Source organism: Zalophus californianus, chromosome 4 (genome assembly GCF_009762305.2).
Source record: "Zalophus californianus isolate mZalCal1 chromosome 4, mZalCal1.pri.v2, whole genome shotgun sequence".
Taxonomy (NCBI): Eukaryota; Metazoa; Chordata; class Mammalia; order Carnivora; family Otariidae; genus Zalophus; species Zalophus californianus.
In genome coordinates, this window is record NC_045598.1 from 190,850,488 (window position 1) to 190,878,115 (window position 27,628).

Genomic DNA, 27,628 nt, shown 5'->3' on the forward strand with positions numbered 1-27,628 from the left:
ACACACTCTGGAAAACCATTCAGCAGTTTCTCAAAAACTGAACATACCAGGATCTACAATCCAGCAGTCATACCTACAACTCAGCATTTATCCCAGAGGAATGAAGATTTGTGCCCATACAAAAACGTGGACACCAGTGCTTTACAGCAGATTTATTTGTAATAGCCTCACCCTGGAAATGACACAAAGGTCCTTCAACAGGCAAATGGCTACTGCACTGGCACATGCACACCCAGGGGTACTCCGAGGCCATAAAAATGAGATGTTTGACACGCGTGATGACCTCCAGGGGTCATGTGTGTGTGATTCCATTTCCGTCACACTTGTGAAGTGACAGAATTACAGAGAGGAAGAACACGTTTGTGGTTCCCCGGGGGAGGGCTGGGAGCACGCGCGGCACAAGGAGGTCTTCGTGGCAGTGACACTGCCCCCTATTTGACGGCCACATTGGTTCCATGAGTCTCCACAGGTGATAAAGTGGCATAAAACTACACACACTCCTCGGGTTTGACGTCGTTACAGCTGCACAAGGTGTATTGTTGAGGTTCTAGAAGAGAGAAGTCTATTTAGAAAGGAGATTAGAGGTCATTGGAGGGAGGAGAGAGGGAGAAATGCATGCTTAAAAGTTACAGTTTCTGTTGGGTGGTGAAAACAATTTGGGAAATACATGGTGATGGTTGCACAGCATTGTGAGTGTAACGAACGCTACTAATTGTACACTTAAAAATGGTTTTAGGCGCCTTGGCTGTGGCTCAGTTGGTGAAGCATACGACTCTTGATCTCGGGGTCATGAGTTCAAGTCCCATCTTGGGCGTAGAGCCTACTTAAAAAATGGTTTAAATGGCCAATTTTGTGATATGCATTTTACTATCGTTTACAAAATCATGTAATATACAAAAAAACATTGAATTTATTTATTTATTTATTTTAAAGATTTTATTTATTTATTTGAGAGAGATGAGAGATAGAGAGCACGAGAGGGAAGAGGGTCAGAGGGAGAAGCAGACTCCCTGCTGAGCAGAGAGCCCAATGCGGGACTCGATCCCAGGACTCCAGGATCATGACCTGAGCCGAAGGCCGTCGCTTAACCAACTGAGCCACCCAGGCGCCCTGAATTATTTTTTTTAAAAGATTTTTTATTTTATTTGACAGAGAGAAACAGCGAGAGAGGGAACACCAGCAGGGGGAGTGGGAGAGGGAGCAGCAGGCTTCCCGCTGAGCAGGGAGCCCGATGCGGGGCCCGATCCCAGGACCCTGGGATCATGACCTGAGCCGAAGGCAGACGCCCAATGACTGAGCCACCCCAGGCGCCCCTCAATAAAGCTATTTAAAATAATAGCACAGGAGGGGCGCCTGGGCGGCTGAGTCGGCTGAGTGTCCGGCTCTTAGTTTCTGCTGGGGTCACGACCTCTCAGCGGTTTGACTGAGCCCCGCCACATCAGGCTCCACGCTCAGCACAGAGTCTGTCTCAGATTCTCTCTCCCTCTCTTTCTCCGCTCCTCCCTGCCCCTTTCTCCCGATTTGCACTCTTCTCCCTCTTCTCAAATAAGTAAAATCTTAAAAAATAAACTAGATAATACACAGGACCATCCCTGAAGGTCCTTCCAACGGCCAAATTTTGGATCACGATAATGAGAGTAAAGTGTTCTATTTCTTTGAATAAAATAAGACTCCATGAGGGCCACCTGGCGGGACTGGAAGTGCGAGTGACTCGATCTCGGGGTCATGAGTTCGAGCTCCACACGGGGTGTGGAGATTACTTCAATAAATTTACTTTAAAAACACTAATAAATAAGACTCCATGAGTCTTCATTGACATAAACAAATAAATGAACAAAAATAGGTAAAGAGAAAGCTTTCTGCCCTACAATAAACAATTAAAAACTACATGCAAAAACTAGTGAGTGAAAGGTGGACAAGGAATGGACTATTTACATAGTCTCAAAGTATTTCCCCATAAAACATTTACTAAATACAAAGAGAAAAAGAGTAACCTAACAGTGAAGGACCCTGGGCAATTCACCTTAAGTGATCAAAATAAGCATCTCCACTGTAGGAGCAAAAACTGATGGGACTCAACGAAAAGAGCTCGGCCTCACCTCCGTAGTGTTCCTTTCTTTTTTTTTTTAAGATTTATTTATTTCTTTGAGAGAGGGCACGAGCAGAGGGAGGGGCAGACCTCCCGCTGAGCAGGGAGCCTGATGTGGGGCTGCATCCCCGGACCCTGGGATCATGACCTGAGCCGAAGGCAGATATGTAATCGACCAAACCACCTAGGCGCTTCCCCTGCCAAAAAATATATAACCTGAGTGTAATCATGAGGCAACCAGACAAAAACTGAGCAACATGCTACAAAAGAGCCGGTTGGTATTCTGCAAGTGTCAAGGGCATGAAAGTTAGAGACTGAAGAGTAGCTACCAGTTGAAGGAGACTGAAAGTACTCGGGAGAGCACCCTCTGCTCAAAGGTCATTATTGGGATAAGTGGGGTAACTTAGGAATTTGACTGAGGTGTCTGAGTCAAAGGTATGTGGAAGTTCTTTGTACAATTCGTGTAACTTGAACTTTGAAATTACTTCCAGTGACTTTGTATCTTTTAATTTATCTTGGAAATATTTAAGGCTCCATACCTGGTGATTACCGCAAACGCTTCCTTGAATCAGTCAAAGCAAGTGCTTGCTGGTTCGCCTCTGGACACCAGTGGGCTCTGAAGGTGCACACTTTTGTCTCAGTCAGACGTACCCACCAGATGCACCAGAGGGCATCAATTAACCTACATTACCCATAATATTCCGACTCCATTTCTTGAGAAATTTTCAGCTCTTATGGGCAGGATCTGTGTATCAGAGCATGTGGTTTCCTTGGAGAGGTGGGCATTTCCTTGGACTTGTCTACCCTCTTCCTCAATTTCAGGCAAGTGGCTTTCACACCAAGGTTAGGTTGGGACTGAGGCTATGAGGTGCCCGTAGGTCTCACCTGGGGGCAAATCCCGGCTCTAGGACCTGATTACCTGCTGACTTCAGGGGCATGCTATTCCCTCTCAGTGGCTCTCCTGGGCATCACTGTCCCTACAGGCTTTGTTCTAGCCCTTAGAGTGAAATAAAAATATCAATCTACTAAAGGGCTATTAACCCCATGCAGAAGTACATAACATAATCCGTGAGGCAAGGAATAGATGAGGGCACAATCTTGTATTAGAAAATGTCTCAAATCAATGATCTCAGCCTTTACCTTAAAGAATCTAGAAAAAGAACAGCACATTAAACCCGGAATAAGCAGAAGAAAGGAAATAGTAAGGTCAATGCGGACATTCACTAAATCAAAAAAGAAAACAGAGAAAATATATGAATCCCACATGATTCTTTAGCAAGGTCAGTAAAATGGTCAAAACTCTGGCAAGACTGACAAGTCAAAAACGGACAGCATCAGGGATGAGAAGTGACACTACTACAGATGGTACAGATGTTAAAAGGATAAGGGAAGATTATGAACAACTTGATGCCAATGAATTTGACACTTTAAATTTTCATCTAAACCAATTTCATCTGAACCAATTCCTTGAAAAACACAAACTACCAGAAGTCACTCAAGAAGAAAGTGGCAACCTGAATAGCTATGTGTCTATTAAAGGATTGGTGGTCGCAAAATCTTTCTAGAAGGAAATTTCAGGCGCAGTTGGCTTCACTGGGTATTGCTACCAACCACTTACGGAAGAAATACTAGTTTCACAAACTCTTCCAGAAAATCGAAGAGGGAATATTCCCCCAATCCTTCAGAGGCCAGTACTACTCTGATAAGGAAACTAGGGCTTTATATGAAAACTACAGACCAGGATGTAAAAATTCTAAACAAAATTTTAGCAAACTCAATACAATATATAAAAATGTTAAGTATTATCGTGACCAAACGGAGATCGTGCCGGAAACTCAGGCTGGTCTAACGTTAGAAAGTCAATTAAAGTAGTTGATCATGGGACTCTCCCAGCGACAGATCTCTGCCCCAGCCACGACGGGATGGGGCCGGCGCCGTCAGTCAGCCACCAGTGGCGGGCCGGGCCCGGGGACCGGGGTCACACCCGCGACACCCGGCTTCGCTCCGCGCGCCTCCTCCCCGCCGCGGCAGGCGGCTGGCGGCGGGGCACCCAGACCACAATGCCCCGGGCCTCGACGTGGCCCCGCCTCCGCCCGCCGACCCCGCCCCGCGCGCAGAGTCGGCAGCCTCTGATTGGGGGCTGCGGCTTCCGCTCCCCCGATGGGCAGGTTCTCGAGCCCGGTGGCGGCGTGGGTGATCCGGAGGCCCCGGCGGGCATGGGGGAGGCCCGGACTGGCACGCGCGCGCCGGCTGGTGGGCTAGCTCCCGCAGGGCTGCCGATGCCGGAAGCCGGCGTGGAGGCGGAGGTGGCGAAGCTGCTGCCTTTCCTGGCGCCCGGGGCGCGGGCGGACCTGCAGGCGGAGGCGGTGCGGCACGTGCTGGCGCTGACCGGCTCTGGGCCCGGTGGGGCGCTGCTGGCCGGCCAGGCGGCGCTGCTGCGGGCGCTCGTCGAGCTGGCTGCGGCCCCGGCCCCGGCCCCGGCCCGCGACGCCGCTCGTGCGCTCGTCAACTTGGCTGCCGAGCCCGGCCTGCACGAGCGGCTGCTGGAGGCCGAGCCCGCGCTGCCTGCCCGCCTGCTGGACCGCGCGATGGACCCAGCGTGGCCTTGGGCCGAGGAGGCGGCCGCCGCGCTGGCCAATCTCAGCCGCGAGCCGGCGCCGTGTGCCGCGCTGATGGCAGCGCTGGAGGCCGAGGAGCCGGGGGAGTCGGGCCTGGAGCGGCTGGTGCGCGCGCTGTGCACGCCCGACTACAACGCCCGGGCGCCCCTGCATTACCTGGGGCCAGTGCTCTCCAACCTCAGCCAGCGTCCCGCGGTGCGGGCCTTCCTGCTGGACCGCGAGAGGTGAAGCCCGGGGCGCCCGCGGGGAGGGGGTGCAAGTGAACAGGGATGGCACTGAGTGGTCCCTCCCTCCAGGTGCGTGGTCCAGCGGCTGCTGCCCCTTACCCAATTCTCAGACTCCTCGGTGCGCAGGGGCGGGGTGGTGGGGACTCTCCGAAACTGCTGCTTCGAGCATCGTGAGTGGTGATGGGGGTGAGGGTGTTGCGGTGGGGGGGGCGGTGCTGGGGCAAAGAGACCACTTCGGGGCCCCCCCTCTAGACTGGCTCCCATTTCTGTTTTCCCCTCAGGACACCACGAGTGGTTGCTTGGGCCCAGGTGGACATTTCTTTTCTTGCTGCTGCCCTGGTGGGCCTGAGGACTTCTCTGAGGAGGATGGAGCGTGAGTGGTTGGTGGACCTCAGGGTTGGCGGGGGAGGGGGCGAAGGCCACTGGGAGGCGGGCAGATGCGCAGATCGGGACCCCTTCTGAAACCTTCCAGCAGGGAGATGCTGAGCACAGAGGGGGCTTACCAAGGAGGGTCTGGCCTAGCTACCCCGTGCTGGCACGCAGTAACCCCACATGCACCTCTAGGGCTGCCTGTTGACCTACAGTATCTGCCGCCAGACAAGCAACGAGAGCCTGATGCTGACATCCGCAAGATGCTCCTCGAGGCCATCATGCTGGTGAGTAGGGGTCCTGCTATGCTAACGCCACTTTGCAACATGCCCACACTGATACCTGTGTAACCTTTGCCCTCTTCCAGCTAACAGCCACAGCATCTGGTCGGCAGCAGGTGAGAAACCAGGGAGCCTACCTGATCCTGCGTGAGCTACACAGCTGGGAGCCAGAGCCCGACGTGCAGGTGACTTGTGAGAAGCTCATTCAGGTGGGTGCAGGGCTTGCGGGGAAGGGGAGTGGATGTCTGTGGTGTGCCAGCCAGGGGCTCACCTGCCTCCCCTGCTGGCAGGTGCTCATTGGGGATGAGCCAGAGCCGGGCATGGAAAACCTGCTGGAGGTGCAGGTGCCTGAGGATGTGGAGAGGCAGCTGCAGCAGCTGGACCACCAGGAGCTGGAGCAGCACACCCGGGCGCAGCCAGAGGAGCTGGCCCCAGAACCACAAGCAGAGGGGGCTACACCCACCTGAGGCCCTTGCAACCCGCCACCGGCTCCAGGCCCACCTTTGCCAGCCCGTCACTCCAGGCCTTCCTGCAGCCACCTGCAGGCCTCTGAGTCTCCCTGCTCAGAGGTTGTTCCCTGCTGAAAAGCACAGCTACGCTTAGGCTCAGGGTGAGGTGTCTAGGGCGAATGCTCAGTACACGTGCGAGGGTCGGGGTACTTCCTCATGCCCTGTTGCTTCTGGCAACTCGGGTTGCTCAGACCAGCACTGGTCAGCCAAAGCTAGTCACACCCTCTGATCCTCAGGGACGTACCTCTAGGAAGATGGCTGATGGGGCTGGACAGATAAACCGTACAAGCCTGAGCAGCCCCCGAGGGCACTACAGAGGTCTGGGCATCGGTGGGCATCCAGGTGCAAGCAGTGCCCTTTGCTGCCAGTCCCACCCGAGTCTTCAGTCCTGGGGTCCTCGGCTTTGCCCTGCCTGAGATCCAGCCTCAGAGGACTGACCTCTTGTGACTCTCACCAGCCTCAGCCTGTCCTGGGATCTCCTAGGGCTGCGCCTCCCTGGTTTGTCCTTGAAGCGCTTGCTGGGTACTGTCTCTCTTCGTCCCCTCCCCCATCCTGCTCAGTCCCTTGCTAGTTTCTCCAGCCCGGGACTGATGTGATGCGCTCGCTGTCCCCACTAACTTGGCTCTATCCTTGGTCAGTTTCCTTGAGTTTCAGAGCCCCTTGGCTCACACACGGAGCGTCTTCCTCATGTGCCTCTGCAGCCTTGCTCTTTGCCAGACCTTTTCCCTTACCACCCTCTGCCCCCGTGAAGCCCCCTTTGGGCCCAAGAAACTTGTTTTCCCCCAGCCCCTTGTGTGGGCCCTCTGTTCTGCAGCTGCCACGCCAAGCCTGGTAGGCTGTCCGCGTGGCCCTCCCCGCGCTGTGCTCCCTTGGTGCCATCTTTGGCACAGGACTCCCTTGCCCTCTGGCACTGGAGTGCAGCCTGACGCCCTGGCTTCCCAGCACCCTCACGCCACATGTCCTCAGTCCTGTCACTGCCTCCAAAGCCAGAGGTCCACTCCAGTTCCACCAAGGCTGGGTGCCTCACGGAAACGAGGTATTTCCTGTCTCTGTGGTACCCCCTGTGTTTCCCTCCTCCCGAGTAAAGCTCTGGCATGGAGGCGCGTGGACTCGCGTTCTCCCTGGATGGGGAGTGCTAGTGGCTTCCCCGTGGCTGGCTGCCCTGGCCTGCACTGAGACGGCAGCATCCCCTCCATAAAATAAATGCTTTATCTGGCCTCGCCTGGGCCTACTCCTCAGTTGACCGGGAAGTGCCCAGGCGTGGTCCTGGTGGCAAACGTGGAGCTCGGTGACAGTGGCTACCTGGAGGCGCCCACCCCCAGGCTGGCTGCCGCCACGTTCCGGAGCCCCAGCTGGGCAGATCCTGCACCTCTTCTTGGGATTGCCTCTGGGGGCTCAGGCACCGGGCCAGAAGCACTCTTGCGGTGAGGTCCCCCCTGCTGAGGGCGCCGCAGCTTCAGGAGCGGCCTTGGAGGCTCTGAGTCTCTGCCAGGCTCCGTGTGGTCAAGGGTTGCGGGCAGCTGGGACTTAGCTGGCTTCTCTGCAACTGACAGCCGTGGGGATCAGGAGGGGCACTGAGGGGGCAACCACCTGCCCTCCCCACTGGGGGCCCCACTTGACCTGGTGCCGAGCTGAGCATGGTGCAGAACAGCGCCTGCGCGGCGGGCAGCATCCAGCAGTGGGTGGCCACCTGCTGCAGGTCCAGGCGTGCACACGGGCGTGGCTGTAGCAGGCCCCGGATCAGGTCCTGGCACTCTGTGGGCAAGGGCTCACAGCTGTGGCTTCCCACTGCCTACCCTCTTGTGCGTGCCCATCACTGTCAGTGGTGCTGGCAGTTTGGAGGAGGAATCCCATTCAGTCGCCCAAACGCCTGGAGGGAGTCCATGCTTCACCGGTCATGAGGCTGAGGCACAGAGAGGGAAGGTGGCTCGCCCTGTGCCAGCGCGGAGCTCAGAGCTCACCGGGACCACTGCCTTTCCAGACAGGGAGTCAGTCTGGACCTCCCCCAGGCCCGCTGCCCTCTCACCTCTTTGCTACAGTCCGTTTACCGGCCTGGATTGGGAGTGGGGTGCCAGGTCAGCCTCCCGTGCCACTGCCACTCCCCTCACCGCAGGATGACCCTTCTCTGGGCCCAGGTCTCTCTCTTTTTAAGATCTTACTTACTTGAGAGAGAGGGAGAGGGAGAAGCAGACTCCCTGCTGAGCCAGGAGCCTGACTCAAGGCTCCATCCCAGGACCCTGGGGTCATGACCTGAGCCAAAGGCAGACGCTCAACCGACTGAGCCACCCAGGTGCCCCTGGGCCCAGGTCTCTTGCTGCCCCACTTTCCAGGCTCATGCTGGGACTTGGGAGGGACACAGGGTGTTCTCTCTCACCTGGGGACGTGCCTGGCCTGAAGGTGGGGCCAAGGCGCATCAGGTGCAGCCTGCGGTGGGGCTGGTGGTCCTTGAAGGGCAGCTTCCCAGTCACCATGGCATAAAGGATGATGCCCCTGGGGGCACAGGCTCCTCAGGGCATGCCCCCTCTCTTGCCCTCCCATGGATCCTGTTGCTGGGGAGACTGTGGGTACCCCTCACAAGCTCCACAGGTCGGCCTGCTCCCCATTGTACTTCTTGCTCATGAGGATCTCGGGAGCTGTGTAGGCCACAGAGCCGCAGAAGGTGCTCAGCAGCGAATTCTTGAGGCCCAACCGGTTGGCGAAGCCAAAGTCTGCCAGGGGCACAGAGGGGCACGGGCAAGCAGTAGACCGTGGAAGGAGCAGGAGGGGAAGGGACAGTGGGCTCAGGAGGGATGGCTGCGGGCAGATGCGGAGTGTGTAGGTGTCTGCAAGCACAGGTGTAGGCAAGCATGGGGCTGGGCCTCCTGGGAGGGTTAAAGGTCAAGCCAGGTAGGCGTCAAACCCTGAAGCAGGCAGGGAGCCTGGTGGCTCAGCCGAGCGGCCCACTCTTGGTTTTGGCTCAGGTCAGGATCTCAGGGTCCTGGGATGGAGCCCCACCTCTGCGTCTGGCTCCGCGCTCAGCAGGGAGCCTGCTTCAGGATTCTCCCTCTCCCTCTGCCCCTCCTCTCTCTCTCTCAAATGAATAAATGGGTCTTTAAAGCAATCAAAGAAGAAAGTCTGAAGCAGGCAAGGGTAGAGGCTGGGTCCTGGCTGGGACAACAGTTGAAAATGGCTGGGCCTCGTGAAGAAGTTGAAGGCTGGGGTCAGGAGTCAGGGAGTCCAGGGCAGGGGGTGGGGCTGGGCCACAGGCTCACCAGTCAGCTTTAGGAGGCCTTGGTCATCCAGCAGGATGTTCTCACACTTGAGATCCCTGCATGGGAAAGGGAAGTGGTGCTGGTCCCAGGCTCAGGTGGGCCTCTTGCTGCAGGTGGGGGCAGGCGGGCAGCCCCCTCACCGGTGCACGATGCCTGAGCTGTGGCAGTGGGCCACAGCACTGACCAGCTGCCAGAACAGCCTACGGGCCGCCTCCTCTCCCAGCCCCGGGCGGCAGCGGTGGTCCGACACTGCGTTGATGTGTTCCAGTAGGTTACCGCAGGCTGCCAACTCCAGCACCAAGTAGGAGCGCTGGCTATTCTGGTAGGTCTCATAGAGCTGCACCTGCCGGAGCCCCCCCCCCCCCCCCCCGCTATCACCCAAGGAGGGGCTGTCCAGTGCATTGGATCAAGGTCTCAGGATGGGGCTGGGCCTAAGCATAAGGGTCCCTGGTGGGAAAGGGGGTGGTCCTGCGCAGCAGGGGATGGGCAGGATGGGCATGGGCTGTTGCAGGGCCTCTGCCTACCACATTCAGGTGCTTGTAGGTAGCATTGAGTGACGATATCTCACGAGGCAGAAACTTTTGGGAGAACTCCACCGGGGCCTCGGCAGTGGAGATGATCTTGATAGCCACCTGTAAGGGTGGAGGGTGGCCCTTGTGTGCAGACCACAGCCCCTGAAGGGGGGACATGGAGGGCCCCATGTCCTTTGTGCACATTGCTGAACTTGACTGGAGTAAGGCTGGGAAGCAGCATCCTTGGGGGTCTATACTGACCCTCCCCTTCCTTCCTTGGCCCTGATATGCTCAAGGGGTTCTGGAGCTAGGGGGTGGCCAGCTTCCAGGTCCTTGGGAGGATACCAGACCAGGAGGGAGCCAGAACAGCAGGGAGGTACCTCAGTGGGGTTAGGACAGGGACCACTGGGGCTGGGCTGAAGGGCAGCCCACGGAGCCTGCCGTCTGCCACCCATGGGGAAGAGATGGGCCTGCCTTACCACGGCATGGTGCTTGCCCCGCAGGTCGGAGGCCAGCTTGGGGTTGTGCTGCATGCGCTCATGTGTGGCATAGGCCAGGTAGACTTTGGAAAAGGCCCCAGAACCAATCTTCCTGGAAGAGAGCAGGTAACCGTTGTCCCTGCATTCGCGCACCTGTTCCATGAAGTTTTGCTGGTCCAGCTTCCGCCTGGCACTGCCCTTCGTGGAGGGCAGGGTGCCACGGGAGGGGGCAGGGTGGTCCAGCTCACTGCAGGGCCTCAGGTAGGAGGAGCAGGGGATAGGGCTGAGGCCTGACGTGTCAGAAGGGTTAGGACAACAGGGCTAGAGGCGGCTGGTGGGCCCTGTGCCCCTTGAGGCTGCACCCAAATTTCTGAAGTCTTTCTGGGACCGGGGCAGAGGCAAGGGAGTGACCAGGGCTGAGAGCTCGGGGTGGGAAGCTAACAAAACCATGGACTGGTGTGGGTCAAGGCAGGCTCTGGGAAAGCAAGGGCAGATTCCAGAATGGAGGGTTCTAGAGCTGCCCCTGCATTGTGCCCTCAAAGGGGGGGTGTTCTGTCCCCAGGGCCTACCTTCTCTGAGAACATCTTGCTGGAACCAGCCCCGTCCTGCGTGGGGCCCAGTCTCAGTGGGGTGAGAATCCCCAAGGCAGGGTGAGGCCTTATGTGACTGCCCACAAAAGACCTTTGAAGAAGTTTGTGGGGAGGGTGAGCGAGGGAAGGTAAGCAGGGTTTCTAAGGATATAAAGAAGGGGAAAGGCAACTCAACATGTGCTAGAACTGTTTCAGCTGAGCCCTTCCTCCTTTTCGAGGGTTGTAGCAAGGTGGCAGCCAGGTGTGCTGCAATAGAGGCTGAGCCAGAAGAAGGGCATGGGGGCGGGAGCTCCCTGACTCCTCTGCTGTGGCATAGAAGCTTCTGTCCAGGCCAAGGGGACGCTGCAGGAGGCCCTTGCACCCAAAGCTTTCCTCAGGACTGGATGACACATCCCCAAGGCAAGCAAGGGCCTCCAGTCTGGGCTGTAGGCAAAAGGGAAGCCAGCATGGCCCCTCACTTCTCCTGGCCTCCAGAGCCCTTCTGGGAGCACTGTTGCCACAGGGGGTAGCAGCTAACGTTAATGAGATCTGCTGTGTGGCAGGCACTGTTCTAAGGAGTCACAGGAACTGCTGATGGCCACCTCCCTTAGTCCCTGCCTCCTGTCTTCCGACCATGCCTGACGCACCCATCCCATAGTAGGCGTTCACACCCTTGTGTTTAATGTTCCCTTGCTCGCTCACTGCCCTTGTTTGTCAAATTGCCTGGGATATAGAAATATGGTCAGACTTTGTTCATTGCTGATGTGCAGGTTAGAGAAGAGAAACCTCCGGATCTCAGGTGTTAGGGGTTGTTATTCAGGTGTTAGGGGGCTGGAGCAGCAAAGGGGGAAATCGTGTGGCTCTGGCCAGGGGTTGTCTGTGCCTCCCAGCTGCTGCTGTGGAGCCTGGGAACCATGTCGGCCGTCACCTTCCAGCTCCCACCAGTGCCAGCACACAACTGGAAGCCAGTGAGAATCGTGAGGAGACAGGCAGGACCCAGAACGGTCAACAGCTCTGTCCACCCTCCCTTTGCAAAGTCTTCTGTGCCCTCCTCCTTCACTGCTTTCTTGGTCATCCAACCATTCTATGAGATGCATTGAGCACCCATCATGTGCTGCGCTTGGTGCTGAGCACTTCGGAGCAAGTCACAGACATGGGCCTTTCTCTCCTAGAGCTTACAGTTACAGACAGGAGATTGGCATCAGTAATGTAATAAAGCAAAATGAAAGCTGTGATGTTTGCTGGGGCAGTTTGTGCCCCTTGGGAGTAAAGTCTGGCTGAGGCTGGGGAGGGGGCAGAGCCAGTGGGCCATGCTGGGCACTGGCCATGTCCGGAGGCAGGGCTTGGGCAGGAAAGTGAATCCTCCAGATGGGAGCTTCGAAAAGGCCTGCCTCCTGCCCTAGCAACTTCTACATGCTGCATGAGAGGGTTTGGGGGGTGTTGGGGCTCTTGCCCGAGAGGCCAGGCCCCATCTGCAGAGCATCTCATGGTCAGCCTTCTGTCCGTCTTTTGGGCTCCAGCCCTGCAACAGAAACGGGCTGAACCCCCTTCTCTCTTGGGAAAAGGAATGTCCCTCCCTGCACTGTTCAGCTGCCACCCCGGGGCCCCACGTTGCACCCTCACACCGTCACCACAGCAGACCCAACCTGCTGCAATGAAGACACTTGCTAGGCCTGGATGTATGGCTGCTGACCACTTCCTTCTCAGACCGCCCTTCTCACTTCCTGAGCTGCTACGCCACTTTTTTTTTTTTTTTTTTGGCCTGTAAACATGCCAGACGATTTCAGCCTCCGAGGCCGTGCGGGTGCCAGTGCCAGAACGCAGCTCCTCCCCCAGCGTCTCCCCTCTGAGTCCGATCCTACCTCCTTCCGTCCCCCGGCGGCGCTTCACAGCGCTTCGCGTGTCTTATCGTTTGCTTATTATCTGCCCCTCTCTCCAGAGCCCAGGCTCCCGAACGCAGACACCCGCTCATCTTGATCCCCATCGCTGGCCAACTGAACGTGTCTGTTCTCGGAGGAGCCGACGGCCCCAGGGTCTCTGGGTGTTTGTTGGGCGCGTTCTTGTGTGAGAGATAATAAGGCATGATAGTTACCGGTGTGTCCAGGTTTGGCCCACCTGGCGTGTGTACCTGGACAGGTGTGTGTTTGCGAGGGGACTGGCTTTGTGCACAATGGCGCGCCGGGCCCGCGTCCCGGATGCGTTCCTCGGCGCGTGGAGCGGTGTCTCGGTGCCTGGACCTACGAGGTGTAAGCGTCCGAGGCGGACAGAACAGAGGCGAGGGGAACAGGTCCCGCGCGGAGGAAGCGGGAAGTGCACGCCCCGCGCCTGCGCAGTGACCGGCCGCGTTTATTGCGGCCGGCCGGGAGGCCGCGCTCGCGCCCAACTGTCGGGAGCGGCTGGGGGCGGGGCCGAGCGCGAGGCGGAGTTTGCGCACTCCCGCTTGCTGGGGCTCGGTGGGCGGGGTGGAGAGAGGGAGGGAGAGGGACGCGTCTCCGGCCAATGAATGCAGAGATCGTGTGGGGGCGGGGGCCTAGCTGCCGCGCGCCGTGCCGCGGTTGGTGGAGGGGGCGGGGGCGGGCTCGGCGTGTGGCCCCGCCCACTCCGGGCCGGTGCTGGGTGGGAGGGCGGTGCCCGAGCCGCGGCGGCAGCTGCTCAGGTAAACCGGGGACCGGGCTGACCGGCGGCGCTCGCTCGGAGAGGTGCCCCTCGGGGGAGCCTGGGCCGGAGAGTCTGGGGGGCCGCCCCGTCGTCCGGGGCTGCGTGGCAGGCCGAGTCGGGAGGGCCTTCCCAAGGTCAGCGGGCGAGGCGCGAGGAGGGTCCCGGGCGTCGTGGAGCCGAGCCCGCCCCCCTGCCGGGGCTCAGGTGCGCCCGGCGCGGCCGAGGAGCCGAGCGTGCCGCGTCACAGCCCGGAAGGGCCCGGAGCTGGCCGCTCCCCTTCTTCCCCACGCCGGGGGGGGGGGTGGGGGGGTGCCGGGCTGTCCTCTAGGGAAGCCGGAGCCTGAGCTCCGAGAGGGTCCTTCCCGTTGTCTTTCTGACACTGAAGGAGGCGGTCCGGAGCAGGGAGTAGTTTTGTGCAAAAGTCACGCGGATTATGGGTCATAGAGGGCAGGTCGTGAAGCTGGCAGGGCCGGAGGCAATCAAGGTGAGAGCTAGGTGGTGCTGGGCCGGGCCGGCCCCCAGTCGCTGGGCCCCGAGGCCCGACTGTTGGGTTTCCGGGTTCCCTGCGGCGCCAGCACAGCGGCAGTGCAGCGTTAGGGCCCGGAGAGAGGGCTCTGTGGTAGCGGGCCGGTCCGAGCTACACACTCGCAGACCTCGTGGTGGTGGGCGCGGGGCGGGCCCGCGCGAGTGCGGCGAAGTGAGTCAGAGGGGTGCGGCGCGGGCAGCGGGCCTGGTGGGGGAAGCCAGACGACTGGCCTTGCGTGGGGCTGTCAGCTGGAGTGGCTGTCTGGTGGGGCAACAGGTGGGGTTGGGGTGGAGGCTGCCTCTGAGGGGACAGTCTTGGAGGCAGGGACTACTTTGGACAGGGGTGGTGGGAGGGGTGGAGCAGAAGAGGGTCAGTCAGTCCGCCATCGGGTGTGGGGAGGGAGACGGAGGAACAGGGCGGCGGGAGATGCTGATTCCTGACCCAGATGGCCCAGTGCATGATGGACACAGGAAAAGAGGCAGATGAGTTGGGGGCCAGGAGAGAAGGTCAGGGGGGAAGACGGTGAGTTGAGTATTAGAGCTGTTGGGTTTGAGTGGTTCAGAGGGAGATACTCAGCAGGCTCTGGGCCCCAGGAGACCCCCGTGGGACTCGTCAGTGGTAGGACACTTCAGTAGTGGCTTGATTGTGATGCGGCTACATCTCACGCCTATAGTCCTGGCACCCAAGGGGTCTAGGGATGCTGCTGCAGGATCTTTATTTCCAGGCCCCAGGCTGTTGTGGTTCAAGTGAGCAGGTGTCTCTGGTCTCTCTGTGGTGTCAGAGTGGAATGACCTGAGTTGAGCTCCCTTGGTTACCTTGAAACCAATATTCAGGTTGCTGTGGCTTGTTCAGACCTGCATCTCACTGTTTCTCCCTCCCCAGGGCTGTTTGCTGCCTGCTGAGGGACATCAGTGGATCAGAGGTGGAGCCTGTGGGGCTGGTGCTTGCTCGCATTCACCGCTAGTCCCATGTGCTTGGAAGCCTGTGTCTGCACTTAGTTTTCAGACCCAGGGTCCACTGAGGCCCAGCTGAACAGTCAGGTTGTGGCTAGTATGTGATCAGCTGCTCCAGATCTCCCTCTTCAATGAGCTGAATTATTTGATCTCCTTGAGGTTGGTCCAGGAAAGCTCCTGTGGCTCTTGTGGGCTCCTGGCCAGTGCTCAGGGTATACTGGCTGCTGGAGTTATGAGGAATGTGCTTACTTTGCTGAGCTGAAGGGCCACCTGGCTTTGGGGGTTTACATGCGAACCCAGTGACACAGCTCAGCGTGGCTTATGTTGAGAAACAGTGCTCCCAAGGTACTGTGAGCAATGTGCTGTTGGACTGCCTTTTCTGGGTCACCAGCCCAGGTTCTTGTTGGTGACTCTGGAAATTGATTGTTCTCTGGCTCCTGTGCTAGAAGGGAAAGTCCAGGGGCCTGCTGCAGGGCTGGGTCATTCCCATGTCCCCACATGGGGGCCTGACCCTCAGACAGGCTCATGGCTGCCTCTGGCCAGTGGTGTCCATGGCCTCCTCGCCTCCCATGCCTCCTTCTGACCCGCTTTGGGCTTGGTGCAGTTGGCCCAGCACCTCTGTTATCCTCTGCCATGTCATGTAGCAGCCGTAATACACATGGGCGTCCTTCAAGCCAAGGGCTTGGACCCTGGGGGCTTAGACGGGGCCTGGTCGACTTAGCATATGTGGTGGAATGACTGCTTAGTTGAGGTGAATGAGGAGGAAGCCGCTTCTTCACTCAGCTATGATGTGTGGGACGCCGGCAGGGAGACCTGCTTGGCCCTGTCTCCACGACCTGTGCTACTCTGCGTCACAGCACGGGCGTAGAGTGGAGCCCGTGGGAGCTGGTCCTGGGTGAGTCCTGCCCTACTGTTAAGTAGCTGCTCACTAGTGATGGGTTTCTCTCAGACCTGCTTGGCTCTGTGTATTAAAAGAGACGGTGCCTCTAAGGTAGTGGCCGGGCAGGCAGTGCTCAGCACACGCTTCCTGCAAGATGCAGGGTGCCTTCCAGGCCCAGACCCTTCTTGTTTGCACCCCCTTCCCCTGTGGAGCATTCGTCCCGGTTTGCCATCAGCGACCTCCTCACGTTTGTCTGTGTCCGTAGAGAGCAGGGTCTGCGGCTATCTGTGTCCAGCGTCCGCACACGGACCATCCGGCCTGGGGCGGGGACCTTCCGCAGTGGTCTTGCTCAGCTGTGCACTCTTTGCTTTCCCACTGGACGGTCAGGCTCTGCTCTTTCCACTGTAGTTTCTATGGACGGTCAGGCTCTGCTCTTTCCACTGTAGTTTCTAGGACGGTCAGGCTCTGCTCTTTCCACTGTAGTTTCTACGGACGGTCAGGCTCTGCTCTTTCCACTGTAGTTTCTACGGACGGTCAGGCTCTGCTCTTTCCACTGTAGTTTCTACGCACTCACCTGCCCACCGCTTTCTTCTGGTGGTTGCTTTTTAGCGTCTGACCAGAGCCCTGTGGTATTTGTGTTTTTTCTAACATCTCTGTGCGTCGTGTGAGGGTTTCAAAACGTGGGTGATCCATCACGGGTGCGACCGTTTGGGCTTGCGGCCGGTGCTCTGCGGGCTCTGCAGACTGTCCTTACCACGTGATGCCCACCGCACCGGGGACGTCTGCTGCTGGCGGACCGCGGAGCGCGCTAGGCGCCGGGCCGCCCGCCAAGCCTTTCCTTGTGGCACAGGCGGAACCTCTTGGTGTGTCTCTTATGAATGACTCCTCCTACTTTGTCTCTCACTGACCTTGTGCTCTGCTGGTCGGATGAGGTGTGTGAGCACGTAGGGTCGTGTGCATTGGTGTAAGTATGGTTACGGTTTTCAAGTTTACATATGTTTTTGACTCAGAAACTTAACAGTTTTTAATAGTCAAACTGAACAGTGTTTGTTAACATGTCTGGGTTTTGCGTCTGCTTACGACATCCTTTCCTACTTCAAGACTGTAAAAGATTTAGCTGTGCTTTCTACTCGGACTTTTGCGTTCATCTTTCCATTTAACTCTTATGTGCATCTGGAGTTCATGTTGGGGTGAGGAGACGTGTGGGGAGGCTGGTGCTTTCCCTGAGTGTTTAACTCGCTGTTTCAACATTATTTATTGACTAATCCGTATGATTTAAAACTCTGTCTTTCTTGTGTAATATCTTTTCTTCCTTCTTGGTGTTCATTTCTGGACTTTGTATATACTTCCATTGATTTAATACACTTTAACATAATATAGGACAGTTCTTCCTCTTAATACACTTTTAAAAATTTAACTGGCTATTCTTTTTTTTTTTTAATTGGCTATTCTTGGACATTAATCCTCCAATTGAATTTTGGACCATTTCATCAAATACCCTCCAATATCCTGATTCATATACTTGTAGATTCAGGAAAATTGAGCTTTACAACATTGAGTCATATGGGAGGATTTTGATTTTGTTCCTTCCTCCTTTTATTCCTTTATTCCTTTTTTAAAAATATTTTATTTTATTTTATTATTTTTTAAAGATTTTATTTATTTATTTGACAGAGAGAGACACAGCGAGAGAGGGAACACAAGCAGGGGGAGTGGGAGAGGGAGAAGCAGGCTTCCCGTGGAGCAGGGAGCCCGATGCGGGGCTCGAGCCCAGGACCCTGGGACCATGACCTGAGCTGAAGGCAGACGCCCAATGACTGAGCCACCCAGGCACCCAGAAAATACTCATTTATTTTAGAGAGCACGAGCAAGCGAGTCGGGGGGAGGGACATACCATGAGAATCTTACAGCAGACTCCCCGCTGAGCTTGGAGCTTGATCCCACGACTCATGAGACCATGACCTGAGCTGAAACCAAAGTCGGACACTCAACTGACTGAGCCACCCAGGTGCCCCTGAACAGTTTTTTAAAAATGCTGTGCACACTAAGGATAAAAATCAAAACTTTTTCCCTTGCAGTGCACTGGAGAAGGCAGGCGGACTGGAGCATGCAACTGTTAATATTTTGTACTGATCCCATATTCATCATATGAACAAAGGGTTGTGGGAATATTGGATCCCTTGCTGGAAGGTTGGGAGTGTCCTGGGCGAGGTAACGGGAATTGGCCGTTGAGGAGGGAGCAGGAGTCCCCGTGGTAGAGAGGCCAGCGCGGGGCATGCTTGCGGAGGACAGGCAGAAGCGGAGGTGCCGAGAGTCCAGCCCGTGGCCTGAGGTTTTCAGGTGTGGCCGGGACACCTGGAATGTAAAGGGGTGAGAGAGAAGCAGTGAGGGGTTCAGGTCTAGGTCGGGACAGCCCACATCGGAGGTGTTAGGTTCTGTGGGCAGCAGGAGGAGGGGTAAGCAGCAGTGTGGCATCATGCTAGGATCAGTGTTGGCAAAATCAGCACTCTGAGCATGGGGGAGGCGTGGAAGTGGCCAAGTGAACCAGCCATCAGGGATAGGACCCCGGCGGGGGAGTAGGGCATCTACTGCCTTGTGTGATGGGCAGAAGTAGGGAAAGGAGCAATGGCGGGGGGGGTGCTGATGTATTTTATAGTGTGTTTGTTACTGAGTGGTGTGCCTTGGTGCCATTAATTTCATTGCCTTAACAGTGTATTCAAAGAGCATAAGTTTTTTGGGGGGCCAGGGTGGCTCAGTCCGTTAAGCCTCTGACTCTTGGTTTCGGCTCAGGATCTTGGGATCAGGCCGCAGGTCGGCTTCCCCTTTCTCTCTCCCTCTGCCCCTCACCTGGCTCGTGCTCTCTTTCTTCCTCTCTGTCTCTAAAATAAATAAACCGTTTTAATTTTTTTTTCAGAGAGGAATTTTTTTGATGAATTTCAGTTTATCAAGTCCTCCCCGCCGCCCCTGCCCCATAGCTTTTGCTTTTGGTATCATAGAGATTTTCTTCTGCCTTTTTTTTTTTCCTCCCAGAAAGTTCATAGTTTTAACTTTTACATTTAGGTCTGTAAATCATTTTGATTTTTTGTATGTGGTGTGAAGTATAGGCTGAAGTTTGTTTTATTGCATGTAGATGTTTAGCACTATTTGTTGAAAAGACTATCCCTTCTCCACTGAAGAGACTTTGTATCTTTGTTGAAAATCAATTGGCCATGTAAGTCTTGAAGTCAGGTAGTATAAATCCTCCAATTTTGTTTTGTTTTGTTTCAGAATCGTTTTGGCTGTTCTAAGTCCTTACATTTCCACAGGAGTTGTAGAATTAGTCGTTTCTTTTTTTTTTTTTTTTAAGATTTTTATTTATTTATGTGAGACAGCAAGAAAGAGAGCACATGAGAGGGGGGTAGGGTCAGAGGGAGAAGCTGACTCCCCGCTGAGCAGGGAGCCCGATGCGGGGCTCCATCCCGGGACTCCAGGACCATGACCTGAGCTGAAGGCAGTCGCCTAACCAACTGGGCCACCCAGGTTCCCAGAATTAGTCCAGTTTCTACAAAAAGCCTACTGGGATTTTGACTGGAATCCATTTAATCTATAGATCAGTTTGGGAAGAGTTGATATCTTTGCACAATGTATCTCTCCATTTATTTAAATTTTCTTTAATATCTCTCAGCAATGTGGGGCGCCTGGGTGGCACAGTTAATTAAGCCCCCGACTCTTGGTTTCCCCTCAGGTTGTGATCTCAGGGTCCCGAGGTGGAGCCCAATGCCTGGCTCCATGCTCAGTGCAGAGTTTGCTTGTCCCTCTCCCTCCCCCTCTGCCCCTCACCCCACTCACGTGTGCGTGCTCTCTCTCTCTCTCCAATAATACATCTTAAAAAATATATATCAGCAATGTTTGGTAGGCTTAGTGTATTGTCTAACACATCTTTTGACAAATTTATTTTTAAATATTTCATATTTTGGGGGTGGGGAAAATATTTCATATTTTTTTACTCAGCAAATGGCATGACTTTCCATTTTTTTTTTTTTTTTTTTTTTTTAAGATTTTATTTATTTATTTGAGAGAGAGAGAATGAGAGATAGAGAGCACGAGAGGGAAGAGGGTCAGAGGGAGAAGCAGACTCCCTGCCGAGCAGGGAGCCCGATGTGGGACTCGATCCTGGGACTCCAGGATCATGACCTGAGCCGAAGGCAGTCGCTTAACCAACTGAGCCACCCAGGCGCCCATGACTTTCCATTTTTGATTGTTTATTGTTAGCAAATAGAAATACAGTTGTTTGTTTAAAGATTTTACTTATTTGTCAGAGAAAGCACAAGCAGGGGGAGCGGCAGGCAGAGGGAGAAGCAGGCTTCCTGCAGAGCAGGGAGCCTGATGTGGGGCTCAATCCCAGGATCCTGGGATCATGACCTGAGCCAAAGGCAGGCGCTTCACCGACTGAGCCACCCAGTTGTCCCAATACAGTTGATTTTTTTAATACTGACTTTACATCCTGTGTTCTTACTAGCGACTTATTGATTCTAGTCCCAGTTGTAGATTCTGTAGGATTTTCTACATTAACAATCATATTACCTGTGAATAAAAGCCGTCTTATTTCCTTCTTTTCAATTTGAATGCCTTTTATTATTTTTTCTTGCCTTATTGCACTGGCTAGACCCTCTACTACGATAGTGAATAGATGTGGTGAGAGCAGACATCCTTATCTTGTTCCCTAATTTAAAGGGATAGCATTTAGTCTTTCACCATTTAGGAATGATGTTCCTATAGGTTTCCCTTAGATGCTGTTTATCAGGTTGGGGAAGTTCCTTTTATTTCTATTTGCTGATAATTTTTGTGACAAGTTGATGTTGGATTATGACAAATGCTTTTTCTGCATTTATTGAAACAATTGTATGTTGTTTTTTCCTTTTTTCGTCTGTTAATGTGAATTACATTTGGCTGGTGCTTAAAAATACTAAACCAACCTTGTATAAACCCCATTTGATCATGATGTATTACTCTTTTTACATGTTGTATATGATTTGATAAAATATTGTTAAGAATTTTTTCATTTGTGGGGCACCTGGGTGGCTCAGTCTGTTAAGCGTCTGCCTTTGGCTCGAGTCATGATCTCAGGGTCCTGGGATCGAGCCCCACAGCAGGTTCCTTGCTCGGCAGGAAGCCTGCTTCTCCCTCTCCCACTCCTCCTGCTTGTGTTCCTGCTCTCACTCTCTCTCTCTCTGTCAAACAAATAAATAAATAAATCTTTAAAAAAAAGGAATTTTTTTTCATTTGTGTCTACAAGGGAAATTGGCCTGTGGTGTTCATTATTTGTAATATCTTTGTCTATTCTTGTTATTAGAGTGATGCTGGCCTCATAAAATCAGTTGGGAAGTATTCCCTTATTTTCAGCTTTCTTGGAAGAATTCATGTAGAGTTGGTATTATTTCTTCCTTAAATGTTTGACAGAATTCTCCAGGGGAACCGTCTAGGCCTAGAGCTTTCTCTGTGGGAAGGTTTTTAACTACAAGTTCAATTTCTTAATTAGTTATTATGTTGTTTAGGTTATCTATTTCCTCTTGCGTGAGCTTTAGTAGTTTATGTGTTTTAAGGAACTTGTCTATTTTTAAGTTCTTTATTGAGATATAATTGACTCAACCCTGACATCAAGAGTCTCACATGCCTCTGACTGAGCCAGCCAGGTGCCCCTGACTTGTCTATTTCTTTTAAGATGTTTAGTTTACTTAAAAAAAAAAAAAGTTCGATTTACTGGCATAACGTTATTCATAATGTATTTTTATTTTCTAATTTATTTCTAATTTCTCATATCTCTAGAATCTAGTGATATCACCTCTCATTTTTTTTAATTGAGAGAGAAAGAGAATGATAGAGAGCATGAGAGGGAGGAGGGTCAGAGGGAGAAGCAGACTCCCCGCTGAGCAGGGAGCCCGATGCAGGACTCGATCCCTGGACTCCAGGATCATGACCTGAGCCGAAGGCAGTCGCTTAACGACTGAGCCACCCAGGCACCCCACCTCTCATTCTTGATACTGGTAATTTGTGTCTTTTTTCACCCCCCCCCCCCCGATCTGTCAGGATAGAGGTTAGCAAATTTATTGATCTTCTCAACTAGCCTTTGGTATTACTGATTTTTTTTTTCTGTCTTGTTTTCTATTTCTTTGATTTATGTGCTAATATTTAATTATTTTCCTGTCTTTTGCTTCATTTGAGTGTCTAGTTTCTTTTCTTTTCAAGATTTTATTTATTAGAGAGAGAGAGAGAGTGGGGAGGAGCAGAGGGAGAGGGAGAAGCAGATTCTGTGCTGAGCACAGAGCCCGATGCGGGGCTTGATCCCATGACCCTGAGATCATGACCTGAGCCAAAATCCAGAGTCATGCTTAACCAGCTCAGCTATCCATGCACACCTGAGTGTCTAGTTTCTTAAGGTGGAAGATCACATCATTCTTCCTTTCTTTTTTTTTTTTTTTTAAAGATTTTATTTATTTATTTGAGAGAGAGAATGAGAGATAGAGAGCACGAGAGGGAAGAGGGTCAGAGGGAGAAGCAGACTCCCCTCTGAGCAGGGAGCCCGATGCGGGACTCGATCCCGGGACTCCAGGATCATGACCTGAGCCGAAGGCAGTCGCTTAACCAACTGAGCCACCCAGGCGCCCTCATTCTTCCTTTCTAATACAGACATTTAGTGCTATAAATTTCCCACAAATTTTGGTGTATTTTTCATTTTCATTCACTTCAAATGCTTTCTAATTTTACTTTTGATTTCTTTTTTGCCTCATGTATTATTTTGAAGCACATTAAGTAGTTTTTAAAATACTTGGGGATTTCTCAGATAGCTTTCTCTTACTGACTTTTAATTCCATTGTAGTCAGAGAACATACTTTGTATGACTTGAACTCTTTTAAATTTACTGAGATTTGTTTTACTGCCCAGAATATAGTCAGTCTTGAAAAATATTCCATTTGGAAAGAATGCTTTTGGAAAGAATATATATTCTACTGTTAATGAAAAAATGGTTCTGTAAATACTACTTAGGTCAAGTTGGTTGACAGTATTGTTCAGGTCTTTTGTACTCTTACTGATTATCTGTACAATTGTTTCGCCAATTATAGAGAAATCTCTGCCGTAATTTGTATTTGTCTGTTTTCTTGCATTTTCATTAGTTTTGGCTTTGTGTATTTCGAAGTTCTGTTATTAGGCACATAAATGTTTAGGATTGTTATGTCTCTGGAATCTGCTTTGTCTAATATTGACAGTCACTCCAGCTTTCTTTCTTTCTTTTTTTTAGTCACTCCAGCTTTCTTATAACTACTGTCAGCCTTGTCTCTTACCATCCTTTTTCTTTAACCTCTTTATGTTAACATATACAGTCTTTCTTGTGGTTTAAGTATATGAGACACAGTTATAATTGTCTAAATGTCCTTGTTCACTAATTTTTCTGCATCATTTCTGGATCAGTTTATATTTATTGATTCATCCTCCTTGTGGTTGTATTTTTTTTGCTTCTTTGCATGCCTGGTAATTTTTTATTAGATGCCAGAAATTGTTAGTTTACCTTGTTGGTGCTGGATATTTTTGTGTTCCTATTATCATTCTTTTTAAAAAAATATTTTATTTATTGGAGTGTGAAAGAGAGAAAGCACAAGGGAGAGGAAGAAGCAGAGCAGGGAGTCTGATGTGGGGCTCGATCCCAGGACCCTGGGATCATGACCTGAGCCGAAGGCAGACGCCCAACCGACTGAGCCACCCAGGCGCCCCCTTATTATTATTCTTGAACTTTGTGCTGGGATGTAGCTAAGTGACTTAGGAACAATTTGATCTTCTCAGGTCTTACTTTTAGCTTTGTTAGGTGAGACCAGAACAGCATTTAGTTTACGGCTAATTTTACTTTTTTATTTAAAAAAATTTTTTTTAAAGATTTTATTTATTTGAGAGAGAGAGAATGAGAGAGAGCACGAGCGGGAAGAGGGTCAGAGGGAGAAGCAGACTCCCCGCCGAGCAGGGAGCCTGATGCGGGACTCGATCCCGGGACTCCAGGATCATGACCTGAGCCGAAGGCAGTCGCTTAACCAACTGAGCCACCCAGGTGCCCCTAATTTTACTTTTTTATTGAGGCAAAACCATTTTGAATGTTCTTCCCAATACTCTGTGCGTTGTGATGTTTTCCCCTCTGGCTGCTGGGAGCAGCCCCATTCCTGGCCTGTTGTGAGTTCTGAGGATTGTTTCTGCTAATCCTTTTGGGTAGTTCTTTCCCTGGCCTTTGGTAATTTCTTCTTAAACATGGTACTTGTATTAATTTTCCTCTGCTGCTGTAATAAATTACCATACACTTGTGGCTTAAACAACATATATTTGTTATCCTAAAGTTCTTGAGGTCAGATGTCTGACGTAGATCTCACCAGGCTAAAGCCCAGGGGTCAGTAGGGTTGTGCTCTTTTCTGGGCTCTCTGGGGAGAATCTGTTTCCTGCTCTTTCTGGTTGTTGGCAGAATTTGGTTCATTGTGGCTGCAGGAACAAAGTCCCTGTTTGGTCACTGGCTGTAAACTAAGGGACGTACCTGACTTCTAGAGTACACCCACACTCTGTGGTCCAGAGCCGCCTCCTTCTGTCTTCAAAGCCAGCCGTGGAGGCTTGAGCCCTTCCCACACTTTGGATTCCTCCTCTTTCCTCTTCCGTCTCATCCCCTTGACCCCACTGGGAAGAGTTCTCTACATCTAAGGACTTACGTACTTGGGCTGGTCTCACGCACATAATCCCCCCAGCACAGGGCTTGTACCCTTAATTCTATCTGCTAAGTCCCTTTTGTCACGGAAGGTAACAGATCCGCAGGTTCTGGGGGTGAGGACATAGACTTCTTTGGGGACATTATTCTGCCAGCCAGCACTGACCAGGAAGTCAGCTGAGTGACCAAGGACCCTCTGCAGGTCTCTGGAGTTCTCTCCGGTATTAGAGTCTGCAAACGGCCAGGACCTGGGTCTCCCAAGATACCACTCCCAATCTGTCTCAACTTAGGCGTATCGCCGAGTCCTGACCCCTGGATGCACCCTCCAGGCTGTGAGCCGGAGTGACCACAGGCTCCTGCCCTTCATTTCCTGATGTGTCCATCACTGAGATGACAGAGCTACCATTCCTTTTTAGTTGTTCTGCTCAGGAGAGCAAGTTGGTCCATGACTCCCATCTGGGCTAGGAGCTGATCTTGTTTACTTATTTTTTGTTCCTGTTTGAGTTGGGTGCACATGGCCTTTTGCACTCGTATGAAGAGCGTCCCAAACTTGCTGATTTTGAGTTGGTTTAGCCCTTGCTTCTTCCTGGGTAGTGGAGATAGGCAGCTGTGGCTTTTCACAGAGCAAAGCCTCTGCCCCAGGGACAGCTCTGCCTTGTAGGTACAGACCAGGTCTAGGCATTCAGGGTTTAGGGTCTATCTGACGACGTGCCGCCGCCTTTGAGAAGTATCTTTGGGCTCTTTCTGGAACCTGCTGACAGCTGCGACATTTTCAGCCCTTCATTCTTTTGGGGTTTGCGGTTTTTTGCCTTGCTCTGCCACAAATGGAATGTGTGTTTCTATTTCTTGTTTTCCTTGTTACTTTTAGATGCTTTCCAGGAAGAAAGGAGAAACACCGTGGTGATGCCAGCATCTTTAAGCCAGAGTCTTCTCCATCTGCTTTCTATCTGCCTGGGATTCCTGGACATTTCTGGTTTGCTAATTTTATCTTGTTTTCTAGTGCTCTTGTGGATTTATTCTTTTAAAACTTGCATCTTTGGGACACCTGGCTGGTGCAGACAGTAGAGCATGCAACTCTTCTTTTTTTTTTTAAGATTTTTATTTATTTATTTGACAGAGAAGGAGCGCAAGCAGGGGGAGCAGCAGAGGGAGAGGGAGAAGCAGGCTTCCTGCTGAGCAGGGAGCCCGATGCGGGGCTCGATCCCAGGACCCTGGGACCATGACCTGAGCCGAAGGCAGACGCTTCACCGACTGAGCCACCCAGGCGCCCTGCATGCAACTCTTGATCTTGGGGTTGTGAGCTTGAGCCCCATGCTGGGTGTAGAGAGATTAGTTAAAAAGAAAACTTAAAAAGAATAAGATAAAATAAAAACTTGCATCTTTTCTGTCATTTCATTGAGGTTTTGGTGGGATGAATGCATGCTTGCGACCAGTCTGCCTTCCTGAACTAGATTTCTCGCTCACTTGTAATTCTGCCACCACGCACCCCGTGATGTCACACTTCGCTCTTTCCTTCCTGTGTGTCCGTAGCCAGCTGAGTGTCACTTGCTTGGTTAGGGGCAGGTCATGGCAACTCGTCTTTATCGTCTCTGTCGTTTTATGTCTGAGAGGTCATCAGGGGAGGACCCAGGGTGGAAGCGATCGGTGAAGGGGTGGTGCGGTCGTCAGGAAACAGAAGACACCCATGTTAGGAGGCTGTCAGCCACCATGTTGATGGCCTATGGCCCCTCTGACCTTAAGGACCTTGGAGAGTATGACATAGGTCTGAATTCGTGACCATGTGATAAAGGGGTAGAGGCACTTGCATATTGATGGACTTTCTTCTTGGGTCCATCTGTTGCAAGGGCTGCTTCAAAGCATGCAGTGTTTGAAAGCTGCATCTCTTTTTTTTTTTTAAAGATTTATTTATTTTAGAGAGAGCGAGCAGGGGAGGGGCAGAGGGAGAGAGAGAGAGAATTTCAAGAAGATTCCCCACTGAGCATGGAGCCGGATGCAGGGCTTGATATCACGACCCTCAGACCATGACCCAAGCCGAAACCAAGACCAGCTGAGCTCCCCAGGTGCCCCGAAAGCTGCACCTCTCAAATGCTATGGGCTGTTTGGATGGTTGGTTTCTGGTGGCAAGGAACCTAGATCCCCATGCTGCCCAACCAGTCTTTCTGAGCCATGAGGAGGCTCATTCTGTGCTGTGCTAGAACTCTCAAGCACAGGGAATCTGGAGCCTGCAGTGATCAAGGCCCTCATTCTTGGCCCTTGGGGCAGGTTTCCATGCCCTCACAGTTGGTGATGTCAGCCTTATGTATGCCCTCTCTTCTTTACAGAGTAAAGGAAGATGCTGTAGGTGGTGACCACACTTGCCCAGGTCACCGTGTGGGCTGACATCACCCCGGTGGGGCTGCCAGGTGGGGCAGAGGAGAACTGGTGGCTGTTGAGGGAAGCTGCCTTCTGTCCTCCGTGAGTGGCTCTGCCGTGGTGTGGCAGATAGCTCCCTCCAGGAAAAGGCACTGAAATCATGTTTTTGTTTTTTTTTTTTTAAGATTTTATTGATTTATTTGACAGAGAGAGACATAGCGAGAGAGGGAACACAAGCAGGGGGAGTGGGGGAGGGAGAAGCAGGCTTCCCGCAGAGCAGGGAGCCTGATGTGTGAGGCCCAATCCCAGGACCCTGGGATCACGACCCGAGCCGAAGGCAGACACTCATCGACTGAGCCACCCAGGCGCCCCATTCCTGGGAGTTTTTTGATGAGTTTTATTTAAAAAATTTTTAGAGTGCATGTGAGTTGAGGGGGGAAGTGCAAGGGGGCAGAGGGAGAGAGAGTCTGAAGCAGACTCCCTGCTGAGCAGGGAGCCCCATGTGGGGCTTGATCCCAGGACCCCCAAGATCATGACCTGAGCCCAAATCAAGAGTTGGAGACTTAGCGGACTGAGCCCCCCAGGCACCCCTGAAATCTTGTTTTATACAAACACGGTGACTGTCTGTAAATGGAAGAGGGGTAT

General features: G+C 52.8%; 3 protein-coding genes across 5 annotated transcripts in view; 2 read left to right on the forward strand and 1 right to left on the reverse strand.

Moving 5' to 3' along the window:
• The first annotated feature begins 4,011 nt into the window (after nucleotides 1-4,011).
• HGH1 (HGH1 homolog) lies at nucleotides 4,012-7,332 on the forward strand. Its single transcript, XM_035727087.1, has 7 exons — nucleotides 4,012-4,207; nucleotides 4,285-4,931; nucleotides 5,004-5,104; nucleotides 5,216-5,307; nucleotides 5,499-5,590; nucleotides 5,671-5,793; nucleotides 5,875-7,332. Exons 1-7 carry the CDS (start codon nucleotides 4,012-4,014, stop codon nucleotides 6,049-6,051), a joined length of 1,428 nt encoding a protein of 475 aa, XP_035582980.1. The 3' UTR covers nucleotides 6,052-7,332.
• A 173-nt stretch (nucleotides 7,333-7,505) lies between these two features.
• LOC113926367 (testis-specific serine/threonine-protein kinase 5-like) lies at nucleotides 7,506-13,190 on the reverse strand. The gene is made up of 7 exons (XM_027601127.2): nucleotides 12,767-13,190; nucleotides 10,336-10,447; nucleotides 9,869-9,976; nucleotides 9,485-9,687; nucleotides 9,345-9,400; nucleotides 8,468-8,801; nucleotides 7,506-7,848 (listed from the first exon to the last, which is right to left on the reverse strand). Exons 1-6 carry the CDS (start codon nucleotides 12,985-12,987, stop codon nucleotides 8,665-8,667), a joined length of 837 nt encoding a protein of 278 aa, XP_027456928.2. The 5' UTR covers nucleotides 12,988-13,190; the 3' UTR covers nucleotides 7,506-7,848; nucleotides 8,468-8,664.
• Nucleotides 13,191-13,472: 282 nt separating this feature from the next.
• The window catches only part of MROH1 (maestro heat like repeat family member 1), a 66,978-nt gene continuing 52,822 nt past the window's right edge, over nucleotides 13,473-27,628 (forward strand). For all 3 annotated transcript variants that reach the window (XM_027600614.2, XM_027600604.2, XM_027600595.2), the window contains exons 1-3: nucleotides 13,473-13,560; nucleotides 25,500-25,604; nucleotides 26,953-27,085. The gene's annotated coding sequence lies outside the window, so the exon portion shown is untranslated. The remainder of the gene's footprint in view (nucleotides 13,561-25,499; nucleotides 25,605-26,952; nucleotides 27,086-27,628) is intronic.

Bases quoted from the DNA above. Each gene is read 5' to 3' on its own strand.
- HGH1 (XM_035727087.1), top strand. From the start codon at position 4,012: ATGGGGCCGGCGCCGTCAGTCAGCCACCAGTGGCGGGCCGGGCCCGGG. The intron at 5,105-5,215 runs GTGAGTGGTGAT...TTTTCCCCTCAG, and splicing joins AAACTGCTGCTTCGAGCATC to GACACCACGAGTGGTTGCTT. The intron at 5,794-5,874 runs GTGGGTGCAGGG...CCCTGCTGGCAG, and splicing joins CTTGTGAGAAGCTCATTCAG to GTGCTCATTGGGGATGAGCC.
- LOC113926367 (XM_027601127.2), bottom strand. From the start codon at position 12,987: ATGCCTTATTATCTCTCACACAAGAACGCGCCCAACAAACACCCAGAG. The intron at 9,688-9,868 runs GTAGGCAGAGGC...GGGCTCCGGCAG, and splicing joins CCTACAAGCACCTGAATGTG to GTGCAGCTCTATGAGACCTA. The intron at 8,802-9,344 runs GTGAGCCTGTGG...TGCCCCTGGCAG, and splicing joins AGGCCTCCTAAAGCTGACTG to ACTTTGGCTTCGCCAACCGG.